The sequence below is a fragment of the Petaurus breviceps genome, unplaced genomic scaffold (genome assembly GCF_028583685.1).
Source record: "Petaurus breviceps papuanus isolate PSGF00001 unplaced genomic scaffold, PetGlider_PUasm1.0 38, whole genome shotgun sequence".
NCBI classification, from domain to species: domain Eukaryota; kingdom Metazoa; phylum Chordata; class Mammalia; order Diprotodontia; family Petauridae; genus Petaurus; species Petaurus breviceps.
The window spans coordinates 77,458,414-77,479,353 of NW_027186304.1; the positions used below are offsets into that span (position 1 = coordinate 77,458,414).

Consider the following 20,940-nt stretch of genomic DNA (forward strand, 5'->3'; position numbering starts at 1 on the left):
GCGCGCGCAAGGGGCGGTTCGGACAAAACCCGGGGGGGGGGGGGGGGGGGGCGGGAGGCGGGGAGGGAGGGGGGGGGGGTTCGGCCAAGGGGGTGCGGGGCCGCGCGGGGGGATTCGAGCGGGGGCGGGGGGGGGGGGGGGGGAGAGACCTCGGACTGGGGACTGGAGAACGCGAGGAGAAAAAAAATCTGAAGAGAAAAGGCTGTGGGGTGAAGAGACCCAGGGGACACGGAAGGGGGCGCCTGGCGCCTGAGGAGAAATGATCGGGCTGGGCAGACCAGGCGAGGTCCGGAAGACCGAGAGTGAGTGGGACAAGCAGGGGAGCCTGGCTCCCACAGGGGACTGAGCACGGGGGCACGGACGCGCACGGCGAGCTGGGAAAGTGAGTTCCTGGCGTTTTCCCGGGGACAGGAGAGTGCGGAAGCTGAGGTGGGGCTCGGCCCTCGCCCAGCCACTGGAGCCCTAATTCCGAGACCCACGGGCTCCCTTGTGATCTCTGAGGCTCTCGTAGATCCCGGTTTTCGTGCATACGCCACCCCCTTGTCCCCGGAGCCGCCGCCTCAGGCCCCTTGGCCCGCTCCCCGACGAGCTGGGCAGCTGGGTAGGTAAGAGGTCCGTCCGGCCCACCCCGCCATGCGGATTGAGGCGTGGAGCAGTGGGTGTGGCTGATCCTCCGGGAGCTAAGTGGAAATTAACATGGGCGCGCTCACCTGAGCGCGACCCCGGGGACATGTTTCCGAGGAGCATCCCTTACCTGTCTTAGAGGCTGGGATTTGTGCGCACCTAAATTTCCAAGAAATTTGCGGTCCGGCAGAGAAGGGGGAGAGTTGTAAAGCAAAGCTCCCGTTTAAAAAAAAAAAAAAAAGCACCCACTGTTTTCTGGGTACATTAAGACTACTAGTAATCTTTCGATTTTTTTTTTCCTAAGTTACTTAAACGTTATTAATAGACTGCTCCAGAAAAGTCAAATGTCACTTTTCATTGGCAAGGCAGCATGCTCTATTGAACCACTTAAAAAAACAAAATTTGCGTGCTATATTTGCAAAGCAGAGATGCAGGTGCAAATGGACGTTGAGAGGGCTTTTTTACGGAGCTGACAAAATCTAAAACAGCTGCCTTTTTGTATCTGGGTTTCTGGGAAGCCTTTTTAAATCAGAAACTGTGACTTTACAATTCTAGATCTATTTTAAAACTTCCCTTTCACTCAGTATGTTGTCTTTTTTTCTGTCATTAAATGATTTTGGTTAGTTATGTCCACAGTCTGGCATCTAACAACATCTGCCGATAACAAAACCCAGATGTTGTATCTTGTGTCCATCTCGTGGAAGTCCTAACTTAGAGGGCTCAGCTGATGTTACCACCTACCTGAGGCCTTTCCTCTATACTATTCTAACACATAAAAATTATTTTGTATTAATAATAGAAGATTCTTGAGATCAAGGACTGATTTCATGGTTTGTTGTTTGGTTAAGGTTTGTTTTTTGTTTTTTTCAGGAGTGCCTTAAACATTGTAGATGCTTTTTAACTACTTCTCAAATGAGCAGCTCACTTAAACTGGCAATGAATAATTGCCAATTCTGGTTTCAAAGTATTGTGATTTCAGCACATCCATCAAAGACTCATAATATAATGTACCTTCTTGAGAATTCTTGATGACTTTTACATTCTGTGATAATCTGGAAAAGCTCACTTAAAGACATAGCTTCAGCTAGGACTGGTTGTAAATTAATTTTCTCAGCTATTCTCCTCACCTTAAAAATAACAGTTTTGACCCCTTGGAGAAAGATAAAAACACCTTGCCAAGATGAGTTAAGGTAGTGTAGTGAACAGATTGTTAGGCTTAGAATCATAAAGACCTGAGTTTGAATTCTGCATCAGACACTAGCTGTGTGTTCTGGAAAAGTCACTTAACTTCTGTTTGCCTGAGCTTCCTCATCTATAAAATGGGGATAATAATAGCACCTTCCCCCAAGGTTATTATAAGGATCAAATGAAACAGGATATGTAAAGTGTTTTGCAAAACCTTGTTTTTGCAAACCAAGTTATATAAATGCTTCATAGTTGCCAGCTAATATTATTAAAGTGTTTAGGAAACCTTAAAGCTCTTTTATATAAATACAGCAATTATTATTGTTGTTGTTGTGAGAAAACAAAAGCAGGCCTTACTCTAACCTCTTACCCTACATTTCATTGAGTCCAGTACTCAAGTGGTGTTAGATAGATAGGGTTTTACCCAGTAGTACTCCAGTTCCCTTCAAAGAACTTCCTTTGTTCACTGTCTTCCCCTTTGCCTAATGCCTTCATTTTTCCTTATCCCACCCCACCTAAAGGACAGAGTGGGGAGGTGTGCTGGAATGGAGAAGAAATTTTGTACATGATGACCTTATATAGCTTTTTTAGTACAACTTTTTCAGTTTTATAGATAAAGTAACTTGCTAACACACTGGCATGCTATATTAATTTATTAAGCAGCTTAAATAGCTTAAATTTTTAGCAGAAAATAATAAAACTAGTCCATTAAAAATAAAAACTTTTTAGAAAATGTTCTTGCTAACCTTTGCCATTTTTGTAAGTGTTAAATATATCAAACAGCCTTTTTAATAGAAAGCTGTGGAATTCTTAGGAGGCTTTGAAAAACAAAGCGGCAAGCTGATAGTTACTATTTAACTGTAAAAACTTTCTCAAGAAAGTGAATTATGCATGTGTGTGTGTTTCAGTGAAGGAAATAAGCATTTATATGGTACCTGCTATGTCCTAGCATTGCACTAAGTGTTTTACAGATATTATCCTGTTTGATCCTCACAGCAACCCTGCTTAGGTAGGTGCATTATTATCTCCATTTTACAGTTGAGGAAAATGAGGTGGAATTTGAATGTGTGTCTTCCTGTCTTTAGCCCAGCATTCCATCCACTTCAACACTAGTTGCCTATGTGGCATATACATGGTATTCCAAAAGCCTTGGAGCTTAAGTTTTAAGTGCTTAGTTTACATCATTTTGTTCGGGATGCCAGTACCTTTTCGTTTTGCAGGTAGACCTATCAGATCAGTCTCTTTAAGTCTTAGTGAAGGGGTGGGAAACCTACAGCCTCAAGGCCACATATAATCCTCTAGGCCTTCAAGTTTGGCCCTTTGAATCCAAACTTCCCAGAACAAATCCCCTTAATAAAAGAATTTGTTCTGTGAAGCTTGGATTCAGTCAAAGGGCCAAAGATTTGTTGTGTGAAGTTTGGATTCAGTTAAAGGGTCAAACTTGAAGGCCTAGAGGGCCACATGTGGCCTCAAAGGCATCCTCATACCTTATTTCCCTGCTCAGTTCAGAATCTATATAGGATTTATTTTGGCTTTTAGATTCTAAAAATCAGGTGATTCCAAGATGGGGGGACTGGTTATAATTCACTGTGAAAGCATGCTAGTAAACACAGACATACGCACAAAAAACATTCCTACATTTTTAGAACATAAGCTATTAAACCTCATTCTGTGTTTTTTTTTTTCAAAGATTTATTTATTTGTTGCTTTTTGCAGGGGAGAGGGCAGGGCAATTGGGGTTAAGTGACTTGCCCAAGGTCACACAGCTAGCAAGTGTTAAGTGTCTGAGGGCGGATTTGAACTCAGATCCCCCTGACTCCAGGGCCGGTGTTCTATTCACAGCGCCACTTAGTCACCCCATTCTGTGTTTCATTAAAACTTTAGGATCCCCAATCCTCCCCCTCTCAAACTTGAAAAAAAATGTGTTTATTATATGTATATGTATATAAAGTCCATTAAAATCCTACTCTGATACACCATCATAGTATAGAGCTGCCACTGGATTATCAATGGCTTTTTAAGCAGAGTACAATCTCTGACAGGTCCTCCCCCAGCTGGAAAGACTGTCAAGTATGGGCTCAACTAGATTATTTATGTCTTTAGCCTAAGAACTGGTTCAGAGAATGTCACCAAATTGGATGATGAATTTTCTGACCACAATGAGTCTCAAAAACCTACCAAGTCCTAGAGGGGTTGCGTTGTCTGTGGGGAATGACCACACCTGTAAAATCACCAATCTTTGAAGTATTCAGATGGTTGTATATTTTTATACACATATATGTACAGTATCTCATTAGCCAATTATGCCCACATGCTATAAATAGAGATGCCTTGTTATTGTACTGTCAACCATAGTTGATATGGAGGAGTAGAAAGCTGACTAGCTCTTAATGATCCTAATGCTCATAAAGCATTGTTTATTTTCATGTATATATGTGTGTGTATACATATACAGATTATGCCTACTGTAGTGGTCCTTGGGGCACTCTGGTCTTGAACCCACACCAACCTCTCTGAAGATCAAGCCCTACAGTTCTTTAAATATGATTATTTTTTAGTCATCAATGTCTGTCTCTTACATAATTAGGTCCAATTATTTTTGCCTACAATAGTTCAAACTGCTACGTGACATACAAAAAATTCTCTTTAAAATGGAGTCAAGTTCTGTTTATGAATGTTTGACTTCACCTATATTTAGCAAAAAAAAAACTCAAAACATCCCAACACTACATACATGCACACCTTGTATAAGTCAGTGTAAACAGGAATCTGGATTTAGTTCAATATATAATTTTATAAAATATACATTTTAATCTGGTTTAAATTTCTAATCTAGTTGTAACAAAATAAATTAAGTATGATCATTATCTATACTACAGACATGGTCAAATTGACCATACATACATACATATAGTTTTCATTAAAGAGACACAACTTTAATACACACATTTTTCTCTTGCTTAACCTGCTAAGATGCCTCTGCACTTAAATCTGTTATTCATTTCACCTACTAACCAAGAAATACATTGCTATGCTAGTCTTTTAGGACAAATGGAATTGAGGAGTTAGAAGTGAGAGTTTACTGTGCAAAGAAGGTAGTGTCTTGCATATAGCAGGACCTTAATAAATGTTCAATTAAATACTTGTGTTGGACTAGGAAAATTGAGAAACAGAGAGCTATGCAGTTTTGTACTAGGACAATTGAGAAGCAGAGATAGAGCTACACAGTTTCATAAAATCAGAACTGCACAATTTTTCTTATCTCCTGACTGCTATACTGTTATCATTATTACCAGTTCTTTTAACAGCTATTTTTATAGCTCCATATATGGTAACAGTAGTGATACAGTGAAAGAGAGTACCAGAGCAGGAGTCAGGCCTGTGTGATCTGAGGCTTTTACTCTCATTTGGGGCCTTATTTTGCTTATCTGTTTGTTCCATGAAGAGACAGCTACATGATCTTCAGAGTCCTTTCCAAAAGCTCTAATTCCATGATTCTGAGTAATCAAAAACCAGTATTAGGAGGCATCAGAAGCACATTAGAGTGCTTTATGTCATTTAAGAGGCAGTGTAGTATAGTAGAAGGAGCTCTGTGCTAGAAATCAGAACTGGGTCAAGCTCTGAAAGAAACTTGCTTTATGATCTTGTACAGTCACAATCACTTAAACTCACTCAGCTTCAGTTCCCTCATTTCTAGAAGATCACTAAAGGCCACCAGGTTCTACAAAAAAAAATTTTTTTTGTAATTCACTTCCTCGGTTTTTTTTTTTTTTACTATCATCAAATTCTTTGACCTTTACTTTCTCCCCCATCCCTATGACATTCAATTTCTCTAGGATACAGACACTAATTATTCAAGACAAGAAATAGTCTTTCAATAATATTTTTGTTTCTTTACAGTACCTTTGGGATAGGGTACAAATTAGATGTTAACCATTTGTCTCTGTTGTGCCCCACAAATGTCTAGCGTGGTTCTAAATGGGGAGAGGTGAGGAATAAACACTAGTAGCTGTTGAAAGGTGGAATGACTGTGGATAGTAAGGGTTCAATTGGCAGGAGAGGAAATGAGATTGGGTATAAGGAAAAGAAATGTCTTATTACCCCTCAATTTTCTGAGCAATACCTCCTAAACAAATAGTAAGAATACACACCTCTACCACATTCTCTGATATTCCTTTCCATTTTCAGTAATTGATAAGCCTAAAATAAATTAACTCTTTTGTAATGCTCTTGGCTGCAATGGGCATGTTCAGTGTTAGGGAAAGATTTTAATTCATGTGGAAGATGGCAAGATGACTAAAGTCCCAGTTTTATTTAAGCTTTGCATGTTCTGCAGTCTTCAGGACATAGTACTTGAAACATTTTTTGCAAGTTAATGTAAAAAAGGGCAGAACTAGTGAATTTTTGCCATGTCTTTACCTCAGTTTGTTTCTCTTTCTCTTAACCACAATCCACCAACCTGTTTTCAGATTTACTCAATATTGTCCACTACTTAGAGAGTGAATAAGGGGTTGCAGGTAGTAAGAATCACTAGAGAAAATTTGGGGTTACATCTATAAAGTGGAAGATTGAAGTTGCCATACTCTTAAAGGTAAGTATAAACATCTAAAGCCTGAAGCTCAACTTGTAAGCCTACCTAGGTTTTGCCCAGTGGGCTACGACAATGATTATCAACCTACTTGGGAGTTGAAAAACCTTCTTTAAAAATTTTTTTCTATTTTTTTGGAAACACATTCATGTATCTCATCAGCTTACTCCCTGCTCAAAACTTTTGAATGTCTTCTAGAATGTGCTTCCAACCTACCTTTCTAGATGAATTTCACACAATCTTCCTTCTAGCCAAACTGAATTACCAGCTGTTGCCTCTTGTCCTATGTGTATTTACCCAAATAATTTCCAATACCTGGACCATTCCCTCTATACTGCCATCTAGTGAAATTCTTCAAGGTCCAGTTGAAATACTGCCTCCTAGAATTTTTCACTGACTCCCATTCTGAGTGATCTATCCTACCTCAGTTTTCTTGTAGCATTTTGAATATCTTTGCCTTTATTCTACCTTGCTACATACTTATTTTTATGTTTCTTATCCTCCCCATTTTTTACTTATCTTTTAATCTCCAGCACCCACCACAGTGCCTTGTGTATAATAGACATTTAACAAATGTTTGCTGGATTAAAATTGACATATTTATAGTGTTTAATTTTTAAAATGAAAAAATCAATTTTGAGCACATGATAATTTTATAACTGTGAAGTGACCAAAACCAAAGGTCAATTCTCCTTGTGCTAGTCCAGCCAAGCCTTCCTCTTTTTATTTAAGGTTTATCACAAGCAAATTGTGTATACTTTTGGTATGAAAAGAATGCAAGTATCAAAAGTCCAAGAAGAAAGTGATTCATTCATCCATTAAACATTATTAAGTACCTACTATCTATAAAGCACTATGCTAGCTGTTAGGGGTACAAAGATAAAAAATGTTACCTCATGCTAGGCATATGACATGTACACAGATAAGTATAGAACATGTCAGAGAATAAGTGCTGTGGAGTAACAAATGGGAAAGTTTGTTAACAAGAAAATTTAAGGACAGAATATTTTCATTTAATAGTAACTTCAGTGTTAAAATGGCTAAGTTGGTCTGTCAGATTTGTTTTTGAACATTTTAAAAAATATAGTTGTGTGAAACTACTCTTTACAACACCAAAATCATTCAAGAGCTTATTGTTACTTGTGAATCAAATCCCTCAAGGGTTCCTTCCTAAAAAGTTTAGTGCACTGTGCTCCAATAAGAGAAATTAAAAATCTTAGCTTATAAGATTTTTAAAATAGGGGTTTTTTGTGTCTCAACTAAAGTCATAAGCAGAAGTGAATACGTTTACAAGGCAAGTAAAATATATTAAGTATGGCCAAACTATGATGATTAATTATATAAGTTGACAGTATTTTTCCTTTTCTTATACTTGCTACAGAGGCTTTTCTGGGCAAAAATAACACAGTAAAGGTGTACAGCACAGTATATCAGTCAAATGAGATTTCCCAGCATCTCTTCTGAGCAGCATTTGTAAATGTCAATGATATAAATATATAATATGAAGAAAATAGTGTTAAGTTCTACTGGGGGAAAAAAATCAATAGACCCATTTAGTCTAGAAAATAAGTAGTTTTTAAACTCCACAAATTCTGGCATATTAATGTAGCTGAACTTAAACAGTGATTCTCAAATTTATATTCTACTCCTTTCTGAAATGTCTTACAATCTCTCCTAGAAGGAGAGGGAAAGGAGAGAAAAATGAAGCTGGGTCATTATAGAAAGAAAAAAGAATGAGCCAAGGGGAGAAGGTTACAAACTACTGGGAAGTGGGAAGCTGGAAAAGAGCTATAAAAAGCAATTTCCCCTAGATCTGAAATAAGGAATTACCACCAAATTTATTTACACAGATTAAAGTAAATTTAAAATATATGAAGTTGTGTAACTGAAAGTGTTTTAAGTGTCCTTAGGATTCAGAGTTGACAAGTTACAGAATCTTGAACTACATTACCTACATAGAGAGTTAACAGCTGTGTCTAAATCTGTGTCTAACAGTAAATCTCTATCTATGAGGCAAGTGCTAACAGAAAAATGACCTGCTGCAGCTTTCTGTTTATCTGTAAAACAAGCATAAAGATAAGAGCTGTATAAGATTCTACCCCTTTATTATAGTACCATATAGACAGAGGAGCTTATTTTGTGAACTTGAACCTACATGAAAATCTCTAAGGAGAATTAATGTGCATAATTCGTGCTCTCACTGGCATATGAATATATAACAGCATATTTTCCTTTTTTATATTTCAAGCCTAATTATCCACTGCAAATTGGGACAAGCTAATACATACTATTGTTCATTAATGAATTTGGAAACTATGTATTCATATAAGCATCTTATTCAAGAGAATCAGTATGTGAAGAGGTGAAATTGAACTATACAAGATTTATACCACCTATTTCATCCCTATCCCACCACTGTAACATGTTATCATTTATATTATACAAACAAACCATAAAAATTACCAAGGAGAAATTTTATATCATGTTCCTTGGAACTATTCCAGTTTGTCAACAATGTTACCAAGCTTCCTGTTCACCTAACAAGGTGACTAAATGAAGAGAACCTACAAGCAAGTCTCATTACTTTATAGTCTCATCCTGTAGTTATTTCTTTCCTTTCTGGGGAAGCAGAACTGATCAATATGTGAACCTGACATAAATCCTGAGATTTTTACACATTTATTTTACCTCAGGCCAATGATTATATAAAAGACTCATGTGGGTCTGGCCCTGGACCCAGTGGGGAAAAAACCTTAGCCCAAAGTTTAAGCATACTGCTTATACTGATGATCTGTAAATTGTATACAACTAACTTGATAAGAAACCAGTTCCTTCAGATGCCACTAAGATTTTTTTTTAATGAATAGAGTCCCTGAGGTGATACATCTGAAATATCCAGTGACAAAAATTAATGCTATCCTTACATATGTTACCTTCTAAGCTGATGATAGGTTTTTGGTTCAGCTACCCTGTCTTATTGGCCTTTTCTCCCTCTGAGACAAGTAGCAGACTTTTAAAGCCTGATTACTGGCACAGACTGATCTTGAATAGGACACCAAATGACCACTGGTAGGACAGCTGGTCTAGGTTACAAGGGCCATAAAACAAACAAAGCTAACAGATCCACTTGATGATCTAACCCCTGCTTCTGACATTTATCATTGTGTTCTCATTAAGTGAGCTTAATCAGTCGTGGCCTTATCTAGTCAGTAGAAAAAGGATTACAGTCATAAAACCATTATATAAAGATTTAAAGATAGATCAAATATCAGCTTTATTCTAATAATTATCAACCATAAATGACTAAATAAAATTTTAGACTTCTAGAAATATCAAGAGATTTAAATAAATTATTTCCCTATGACTGCTTCTTTATCAAACATGCTAACTCAACACTATTACATTATTTATTCTGATGGGCATACAAAACAAACCTGAGGCAGCATATTAATTTCTCAAAAATTCTTACCATAATGTACTTTAGAACTGCAGTTACTATTTAAATAGACAAATGTAGGATTCAGTTTAGCTGATTAGCTGAAGAAAATGCATAGCCTATGTATACTTATTTAAATTTTTTTTAATTTAAAAAAGTTAAATTTTAATTTAAATTTTCATGTCCAATCCAATTTTATAATTTTATATTTATTTATATATAATTATAAAAATTAACACAACACAAAAGCAGGGATTATTACACTGGGTTCTATTAACTTTTAAAAAATATTTTGATAACTTTCAATTTAATTGGTTTCCTTTGTAATCCTATTCATTTTATGCATTTAAAAACATTATTCTGAGATGAGATCTAAAGGCTTCATCACAATACTAAAGGAGTCCACGACAACAAAAATGGTTAAGAATTCCCTCTTTGTTTTTGTGTGGTATTTCAGAGCCAGTATTACCAATACTTTGTGGCTAACACTGCTAAACTTTTTTTACTTCTGATTTAAAAATTGGGTTTTTAATATTCAAAAACTAAATCTGCATTTAGAGGGAGAAAATTGTTTTAAATACTTGTCTCTTTATAAGACCTAACAGAAAAATATAAAACAACCTTTGATGGAGTTACAATTATTTCAGATTGTTCAAATATTTTTCATCTACAACATATTAAAGCGTAATTCCATGGAAACTTATTTAAAATGATTACCAAAATTTGTGAGATGTGGAGAAGTTGGGGAAAAAAGCAGCATGTTTTAACTTATAATTTTAATATAGCAACCAAAGAAAACTCCAAATACTGTACAGTGAAGTGTAATATGATACACTATATACTGTTATAATACACTATCATTACATTACAGATTTTAAAAACCCAAATGTAATTAATACAGCAATCACAAATAAAACAAATCAAAACGTGCTAGGTAACAATCAGTGCTGTAGGGATGGTAAAACTTCTATGCTAATTTCTTTTAGTCAACACTTAAAAGCACTTGCTGTCTTCTAAATATATACACTATTACTTATTTATATTTATTTTAAATAACATTTTCCTCCAAAAAGTGCACTCATTAGTTCTTGGCAATAATCCTCAAAGTCAAATAAACCTGAAAATACTAACAACTTTTTCAGTCTTTTATTGCTCTACCACAGGCATAAAGGCTCAGAAACGGGATTCTGCATTTTAGAAAGGATGCAAGATCTTAAAATGTAATATACTAAGTAGTTGATATTGACAAGGTAAAATAACATCAACTAAAAAGTTCAGCTAGTTTTCCTTTTCTTTTACATGACAATAATCATGTTAATATTGTAATATAAAAGCATATAGATTCCATAATTTAAAATTTTAAATGTCAAATATACAAGTAATGGCATTTTCTTCAGTAATTCACATTTTGTATGATTCCTGCAGTTTTGGAACAAAGCTAAAACTCCCACGATTTAATAATACTAACATGAATTAAAATATTTAGCATTTCTATATATTGTCAAAAATGGCAGAACTTGCTAAGTTACCTGGCAAATCTCATGTTGTTAGTACTCTGTTATTTTATTTACTAAGCATACATTTAAATATGATTCTTTAAAATCAACAGTTCTAGGTCTTCTGGTCCTCAAAATTTCTTACAAAATTAGAAATGATGGGCATTAAGTAAGGATTATTTTGTAAAACTGATCTAAACCAATCTTATTCTGAATATCTTTTATTACTTAACTCTAAAAGACCATCTAAAATTCAGTTGTAAAATGGGTAGCATTTGGCCCACAGTACAGTTGTTTGATAGGGGAAAAATAGCCCAAATGTAAATTGAGTCCTATGAGAATTTTTTTAATCTCAAATTCTTTGCAGTATTTTAATAATAAGCCAAATCAAAGAACTCTTGAATGGCTTTAAAAACAAGATGATGTGATTGGAAAAATAAAGATTTTATGATTGCATAAAAAGTTCAAGTTAATATGTCAAATTTTTGTGTGATTAATAAGAAGTGGCATATTAATGTCATGCCTAAATATTCAGACATTCCTAAGTGTTTAGCTAGCAGCCTATATTAGTAGTTAACCATGTAAAATAATACTATTATAAATTTTTCCATTTTGTAGCTAACAAATGATACATCAGTGATCCTCAACAAATTTCAATACTGACTGGTATGTTAAATTTTAGCAAATGATATTCCCTGAGATAAAAATCCTCGCACAAAACTATTGTTCACCTCCTAAGTTGGTTACTTTCCAAATTGCCAGAACATCTAAGAACCACAGCTATTTTTCAGTCATATCTCAATAATAAGCAGTAAGCTTAATTGGGGGAAAAAGACAATCAACCAACCCCAATACTGCTACAAAGCAAGAAATTCTCTCCATCTCTTCCATAGCCAGCAGCAGCTGCTAAACTTCTTGGCTACATAGCAGCTTCCCAAGGAATATTACAAGCAGAGTGATGGGGAAAATAATAAGTTTTAGGCTTTTAAACTGATGAAATGTATCATCTCTTCATAGCTCTTAGTTCACAGTAACAGATCTTTGCCTACACGGTATTGTGATTTATAAGTTTTAAAGCTTCAGGTGGTTTCCCCATACTCATTACTAATATTCTGGAGGTTTTTAGATATTTCGCCTGAACTTGGCCCATTAACAACAAACATGATAAATTTACCTATAAGAAAGATAACTCAAGGGAAAAATGTGGAGAAATTAATTTAAAATGTTCAACCAGACTAAAAACTATAAAATAAAGCTAGTTTAAAAAGTTAACCTAAAGTTATGGCATAACTTCTAAGAGGAAATAAAAATGCAATGACCACTGCAAGACTTTCCAGCTCACAAAGTAAAAATCTGGTGATCATTTTACAGTGATCCCCATGCTATCACAAAGGGCGGGACTAAGATAATAATATTTAATTCTATAGCAGCCTATTTGATTATTGTACATGTAAAAGAAAAAGGATGGCTATAATTAAACAGAATGAGACAAAATAATTGTAATGAACCTCTGCTGTGAGACTTAGTGAAGAACTGTCATTTTGTTTATCTCTAACGGGCAGCACCTACACCATCTGAAACCTCAGCTGAGGTAAAATCATTTCTAGGAATCTGATCACTTCAGAACCAAGCGTTTTATTCTTTAAAACACAAGAGAGCCCAAACTATCAATCTAATGTCCATACATCAGTGTAATATAAGCAGCCATGCTGTAGCAACAGAAATTAATAAAACGTCTGAGGTTATGACCAAATTCCTGCTTTGGCATGTACATTCTGATTCACATTACATAAGCATGAAAACTTAATATGAGAGGTTAACTTTGTATTTGTTTCACTTTATACCCAGATAGGATCTGGAAGTTATCAACCCAACACACAAAGTCACAAGTAAAGAAAATATTTTTTGTTAAAGAAAAGGTGATTCTATGATTTACCTGGAAGCAAGGAATTACCATGTTAGACAGTTTCCCTGTGGTAAAAGAAGAGGAAATGTACATTTTAGTGACCAAGAAAGCCAAAATAATTATTGTGGATAGATACTGTACTCTGTAGATTTATATATAATAGTTCATATAGCCAAATGTGAAATGTTATTTGGTGGTTGTTATTTCACACTTTATGCAAAAATAGTACACACTATAAAATAGTTATAAATCTCCTCCAACCTACTCTCTGATTTGCAGAAAGACAAATTCTTCTAAGTAAAATTTAGAAACCAAAAAAACCTGAAAGTTTCCAAATTAAAAAAAAAAACTTAATAAAATTAACCCAAACATGCCTCACTCAGTTTAAAGTGTTCAGATTCTCCAAAATTAAGTGACTTCAACTGATGTACTTTCACAGAGAACCTTTTTTTTAAACCAAGAAGCATTCATTAAAGTGCCTAAATTCCTTATGACAAAAAAAGATTTAAATATCTGGTAAGATAACCTGCAGATACTTTCCAAATTAAAATATAGTTTTCATGGACTTGTTTTATATGTGCAAACAGAAAAAACCAGGCCTTCAATGCTCTAGAAGAGATTATTAACATACATTTTTGTCTTTCCATCCATGCAAATTCAACTTAATTTCAGTGAACAGGGGAAGATAGTAAAATAAAATGCACATTACAGAATACAGATCTGCAGGATAAGAGGTAAAATAGTGCAATACCAATGTGAGGATAAACATTCTTTGTCTTATGGAATAAGCATGACAGCTGCTTCTCAAGGAAGCTGGCACTAAAGATTTCATGAATACACTAAGTGAATGCCAAGTTGCTCAGGGTATGATGCAGCAAAATTTGCACCACAATTCAAGTGAAGCCAACAAATAATGATCCTATGGGCACCAAAAAAAAAGGAAACATTTTCTGTTTCCAAGAAAATTTCGACAGACACTTAGCATATACAAGTTAAATACCATTGATCAAAATTTTAGAACAAAGCAACTCATTAATAAAGAATAATTCTCATTTGATAAGTTCTCTGTGACTGACAAACTTTGAAAATTGGAGATCATGTAACTATATCTATCATTAATCTATTGTACTTCCTACCACAATACTCTAACCAACCTTTCTGTGAGATTAAAAAATTAGGTGGCATTTGCCTTGCTTAGGATTCAGGAGACAATATTAACATGCTACTGTTTACTAACAGAGCATCCTTCAGGCTGTGTTGATTCAGACAGTAACATAACGGAATCAAATTCACTTTATCATTCTAGAATAGCTTTTTTTGTTTTAACCTTGCTCAACTGGCAAAAACTGTCTTATCATTACACTCTATTTCCAAGTTATTTTAATCAAGAATATGTAGCTCTATGAAATGTATTTAAATCTAAGGAAATGTCAGGTTCATATAAAGTGTCTAATATATCGTATTATGAATTTTAATATACAATTAAGTTCTGGTTGTTCTCAGATTTACATAAACATATTTTTACACTATAATAAAACGTTTGGGATAGTTATTTGGAATAACATTAACTTCAACAAATTTAATTTTTGCCCAGTTCTAGCTTTTTCAATAATCTTAAACATACTTTTTAGCAAGAGAACTTTCACATGTTTGAAGTATTAAGACTCTCATGGAATTAAAATTACAAAGAACTTTCAATTACTCACATCTACAGCAGAAACTCATTCTCAGTGCATCTTCTAATAACTAATTTACAGGTAATTCAGAGCCAGCCTGGGCAGGAGTATATTAAAAGCTATTGCCAATCACACACTTGCTATCATGCACTGAATAACAAGATATAATCTTTGAAGTATACATACAAGATTTTTTCTTTTAAATGACTAATCATGTATGTGGTCCAGCCAACAACAATACATATTCACAATAAACATTCTGCCCTTTTTAGCCCCATCACTAATCAAGAATGATCCATTGGCTCAGTTGCGTTAGTCATGTCAGCATCTTGACTATCCATCTCTTCAGGTTCCTCCACAGAATTTCCTTTTTGTGCTTTTGACCTTGTGGCAAATGTTGTTCCCACATTTCCACTTGTTGTTTCTGCATTCAAATGCTCAGTACCACCAGTTACAGGGAAAGATTCAGGTAAGCCAGCCTGAAAATTCCCAGATTTTGCAGATGAACTTACAGCTTCTACTTTCCTTTGAGGAAAATCAGTTGGTGACTGCTCTGTGTTCTGATCCCTCAAGTGCCTGTCCATTGAAGCCTGGATAGATGAAACCATTTCCTGCAACTTTTTCCGCTGGGCTTCAATCAAGTTAGGATCCAGCTGCCTGCTGTCTCTCATTGTTACTACTCCAGGAGCTATCCGAATAAGCTCACTGTTACTAGAAGGCGCTGTGAATACAGAAGGATCTGGTTTTGTAGAACTAGAAGCAAAATCTGTCCCTGTACTATGTTTTCTGACAACTGGACCTTCTCTAGCTCTCTGATCAAGGTGGGGACTACTGGATGCAGTTCCAAGAGAATGCCCTTTTCCTTGGAAGGCAGTAACATTATGCAACTGTTCTGATTTCTTTTTCACTACTCCACCACTACCTAATTTCAAGAGACCGTGTGAGGGACTTGATTCTCGACTTCTTGAAGTTGTCTCTGTTCGAACCTGACTTACAGCCTCTTTCACTAAATCTTCAACATTAGGACCAATGGGGAAGTGCCCTGCAGCATCCACACACAATTCCAATCTATCTTCTGAAGCATTGTAGACAAAGGTTTTACCAGGAAGATGTGGGAAAGTGCAATGCTTGCCATCAGTCATACCTGTGAAGAATGGAAAAAGTAAAAAATTTAATTTCTTCAATTTTTATTTAAAAGATTATTGAAAAAGCATTGTTACCACTGAAATATAGTGAAACTTAACTACATTAACTCAGTGAGTTGGTCAAGCAGCTTTATGCAGCTTTTCCACACATAGTAGTTGAGAAACCAAAGAATTAAAAGTGATATCCCACCATATAGAAAATGAACTTAAAGCATTTGCTCATAAGTCTTTACCTACTTGATAAAAAAGGAGCAAACTACAAAGGAAAAATAATTATTGGGAGAAAATATTAGCTAAAGAACAATTTAAAATGAAGAAGCAGCATCTCAGAAAGTATCATTCAAGGGAAATGTGATTCAGTTTTCTAAAATTCAAATTCTACAATTTTTTACAAACACATCTAACATATTTAATGGACAGTTACCTAATAATAATATAATGGAGAATGAGACTTGGTCTTCTGGCCTATTAGAATGATGGATTCTTGACCAGACTTATGCCCCCAAAGAGCCAGAAACATTGTATTTGCCTAGGGATAGGTCTGATGATAAAGACTTTTAATTAAAAAGGCATAAATTAGGAAGTATAGCAGGAGCTGCTCTGTAGTCCAAAGGCAAAACAATAGGAAAGAGAGGCAAAAACAATACTCAGATCCAATATGCCAGATGCCAGTATGCCAATACATAGATTATGTTACAATAAAGAGGGTATTCAGGTTCTTAAAATGAGAAAGAAAATAGAAACTCAGAAGCATATCACAGTTTTGGTAAGATGAAATACAATAATGAAAAGAGCACTTATTCCCCATTCAAAAGGAACAGTTTGGGAGAGAGGGTAAAACATTGTACATCATGAAAATATTTAATTTGTGGAAAGTCACAAACCTCATGGGAACACGGTTGGAGAGGGATGTGAAAAGAGAAAACATCTGAGTGAAGATCAAAAGACAAAAAAAAATGAGGCAATATAGTGGTGGAAATATATAGGGTGGCCCGGCCACAAAAGTGAGATAAAAAAAAAATCAATGATACAGCTCAACAGAGTGCTCGGAGACAGTATATAGAGTTCCTAAAAGGTAACAAAAGGAGCAATGGACATAGTCTAATTAAAATCTGTTTCGTTTTTTAATGTATATTAGTTATAAGGATTTTCCTTCCAATTAGGAAGAGACATTTTCATTGACTGAAAATAATAACATTTTTAAAAATTTAAAATTTTTTAAAATTTTAAAAAAATTAAATGTCAAAGTTCATTAATAGAACAAGGCCTGAGACTCTAAAAAGGTAATATGACTCAAAAGGGATGGGAGACTCCCAAGAACAAAATTCTACTTTGTTCCACACGTCCTCTGGTCCTGCAATCCCAGCTTACTTGCTGTTCCTTGCAAACATTGCACTTCCCATCTCTATGACTTTGTATTAGCCCTCACACCTGGATTTTCTCTTTTCTCACCTCTGCCTCTTGACATCACTGGTTTCTTTCATGACTCAGCTCAAATGGCATCTTCTATAGGAGGTCTTTCTGATTCTCATCCCCCCACCCAAGCCTTGTGCTTTACAGTTACATCATGTATGTGTACCTATTTATTTACATGCTGTTTCTGCATTAGCATGTAAATTCCTAAGAGGCAGGGACATTTTTGTATATTTAATGTTCTTTGTATCCTCAGCATTTAGACTTACAGTGTACAACATACAGTAAACACATAATAGATGCTTGTTGATGAAGCAATTCTCCAGAATTCTTCTGATGACAAAGATGTCTAAAGAGAACAATGTGATTAAACAGAGATCTCATTAAAGCTACTCAGACTTCTGAAGGTCAGCATAAAGCATGAAAAAAGACATAATGATGAGTATTAAAGATCGGCAAGATTCCTTAAGAATAATATAGGAAAGGCTACATTATTTCAGGAAGCCAGAAAAAAGTTAAGGCTTGAACTAAGTGTTCAAGATGACAACAACAAAAAAGGTTTTCTTTAGCTACACTGGGTCAAGATGAACATGAAAGAAAGCATTTATACTTGTTATAGAAAGATAAGGAGGGAAGAATTAGTGAATTCCTGTTTTGCTGCTTTTTCTACAAAGGACAATGATCCTCAGAATGGAAATTACAAAAGTGGTTAATAGGGAATTAGAATTCAAAAAACATAAGGAGATAATAAAAGTGTCTAATTACCATCAATGAGTATAAGATTTCCTGGTCCAGTGAAAGTACAAACCAGGATAATTAAATCACAGGTTAGTAATCTTTCCTGAATCACAACAAAAAGAAATGTAATATGTGAGATGAATAAATATTATCTCAAGTGTGAGAACTAGGTCTAGTGTCAGAGGACCCTGGGTTCAATCCCACACCCCAAATACTATACTTAGGTGACCTTGAGCAAGTCCTTTAGCCCCACTTCCTCATCTATAAAATGAGAGAGTTGAAACAGATGCCTCAGGGGGTCCCTTCCAGCTCTATCTAATGAGCCTATCAAACTGTCCAATGAACATGACATCAATCCCTGGCAAGAATCTAGAATGGTTCATTGTTTTGTGATCATTTAGAGAAGAAGTGATTTCTAAGACACCAACATGCCTTTATTAAAATGCCGTGACAAACTAACGTTTTTTTTTCATAAGTATTACTATAGTTAGTACACTAAGCACATAGTAGGTACAGGGCTCTTGGGTAGATCCTGGAGGAAAGAGCAAGTTTAGATAAGCTTAAGAGAGAAAAGCATGTTACCAACAGAAGAATGAGCAAAGGTTTCATGAAAGAAGTGACATATGAATTGGACTTTAAAAAATGGGCAAGAATTCAAAAAAAAGCAGAAGGAGAAAGAAAGAGTAATTTAATTATAAAGGACAGTGTTACCAAAGGCAAATAGACAAAACAGCATAGGACACATAGCTAGTGTCTGAGGTCAAATCTGAACTCAGGTCTTCCTGATTCCAGACCCACTTCGCCACCTAGCTGCCTCTAGACAGAAATACCAATGCATTGCTGATAGAGCTGGGAATCTTAATTCTGGAAAACAATAAAGAGACTAAAATGTTCATACCCTTTGACCCAGATTTCACTATAAGGCATATGTTCTAAGGAGGTCACTGAGAGAAAGGCTCCATATGTGAATAGCAGTACTTTTTAGTGGCAGCAAAGAACTGGAAGCAATGTGTAGATGTCCACAAATTAAACAAATTGTGACAAATTAATGTAATGGAGTATTACTATGCTATAAGAAAAAACAAACATGGTGAATACAGAAAAGCATGGAAAGACATATGAACTTATAAAAAATGAAAAAAAAAAGCAGGGCCAAAAAACCCCAATATTATACAATTATGGCAATGTAAATGGATAGAACCACAAAACAAAACTGAATATTATGAAATTATAAAGACCAAGCTTGTCCCCCAACAAAGAGATATGAAAAGATATATCCCCCTGCTAACTTTTGTAGAGGTTCTCATCCACAAGTGTAAAAGAGTGAATATAACATGAGATTTTTTTTTCTAAGAATTGACTTGTTTTACTCAATTTTTTCCTTCTTATTCCTTCTTTTAGGAGAATGAAAATCTGAGGGGATGCCCATCAACTGGGGAATGGCTGGACAAGATATGTCCATACGAATGTAATGGAATATTATTGTGCTATAAGAAATGATGAACAAGCGGACTTCAGAAAATCCTAGACAGACTTATATGAACTGATGGTGAGTGAAGTGAGCAGAACCAGGAGAACATCGTTCACAGAAATAGCCACAGTGTGTGATGACTGATTTTGATAGATGACTTCTCAGCAATGCGAAGACCTAAAACAATTCCAAAAGACTTATGATGGTAAAATGCCAGCCACATCTAGAGAAAGATCTATGAGGTCGGAATGCAGAGCAAAGCAGACTATTTTCTGTTTTGTTTTGTTTTTTCTTTCTCATGATTTCTCTCATTTGTTATAATTCTTCTGTGCAACATGACTAATGTGAAAACGTGTTTAATAGGAATGTATGTGTACAGCCATATCATATACTGCATACCATGCTATGGAAGGAGGGGGAGAAATTTTAAAACTTATGGAAGTGAATGCTGAAAACTAAAAATAAATAAATTAATAATTTAAATAAATAAATGAATAGATATGTATATTTTAAATTGCCTGTAGACACAAGAAACTAACCAAAAAGAATTCAAACTGAAAATGATTAGGGGGCAGCTAGGTGACGCAGTGAGTAGAGCACCAGCCCTGGAGTCAGGAGGATCTGAGTTCAAATTCAGCCTCAGACAATTAACATTTACTAGCTGTGTGACCTTGGGCAAGTCACTTAGCCCCAAGTGCCCTGCTTTCCCCCCCTCCAAAAAGACCAAAAGAAAACAAAAAACCAAAAATGATGAGGAGGGGAAGGGAGAGATAATTCATAAAAATCCAGTAAGCCAGATAACACGGAATGCCTGGTATAACACAAGATTATCCAAAAAGATGGGCAGGAATAAATCTCACAGTATTAGATATCTAGGCTAATAATAAAACAAATTGTTAACACAAGGTAAATTTGATCTTACAAATTTAATGGTATGTGACTAGAAAATGACTATGATAAAGTATGTCTTATGCAAAAGGAAGTGGTAGAATAATTGCATCAAATATCAAGATAATACATTCATGAGAAAATCCACAAACAAGAGAGGGAAAACATAGTAGGGATCATTTGGATGAGGATCAATGGAAGGAGTAAGAAGTGTTATTAGGTGGGTTCATGTAAACAAAAGAAAATGGATGAGTCCAGGAAAATAATCACATCATGGCATGCAGGCATGAAAGAGTAATAAGGTACTTCAACTGTCCAAACATCTTGGGAAATACTTCCTTTTCTAATAGCAGAGCAGCTGATTAATTCTTGAC

General features: G+C 35.4%; 1 protein-coding gene and 1 long non-coding RNA gene across 2 annotated transcripts in view; one reads left to right on the plus strand and one right to left on the minus strand.

Moving 5' to 3' along the window:
- The first annotated feature begins 388 nt into the window (after positions 1 to 388).
- Positions 389 to 20,169, plus strand: LOC138170609 (uncharacterized). The gene is made up of 2 exons (XR_011170686.1): positions 389 to 601; positions 19,609 to 20,169. It is a non-coding gene; the product is annotated as an uncharacterized lncRNA (long non-coding RNA).
- VCPIP1 (valosin containing protein interacting protein 1) overlaps positions 10,591 to 20,940 on the minus strand; it is a 36,829-nt gene continuing 26,479 nt past the window's right edge. The window contains exon 3 of the mRNA XM_069100051.1: positions 10,591 to 16,055. Within this exon, the coding sequence (XP_068956152.1) occupies positions 15,196 to 16,055 (860 nt within the window). The 3' untranslated portion in view covers positions 10,591 to 15,195. The remainder of the gene's footprint in view (positions 16,056 to 20,940) is intronic.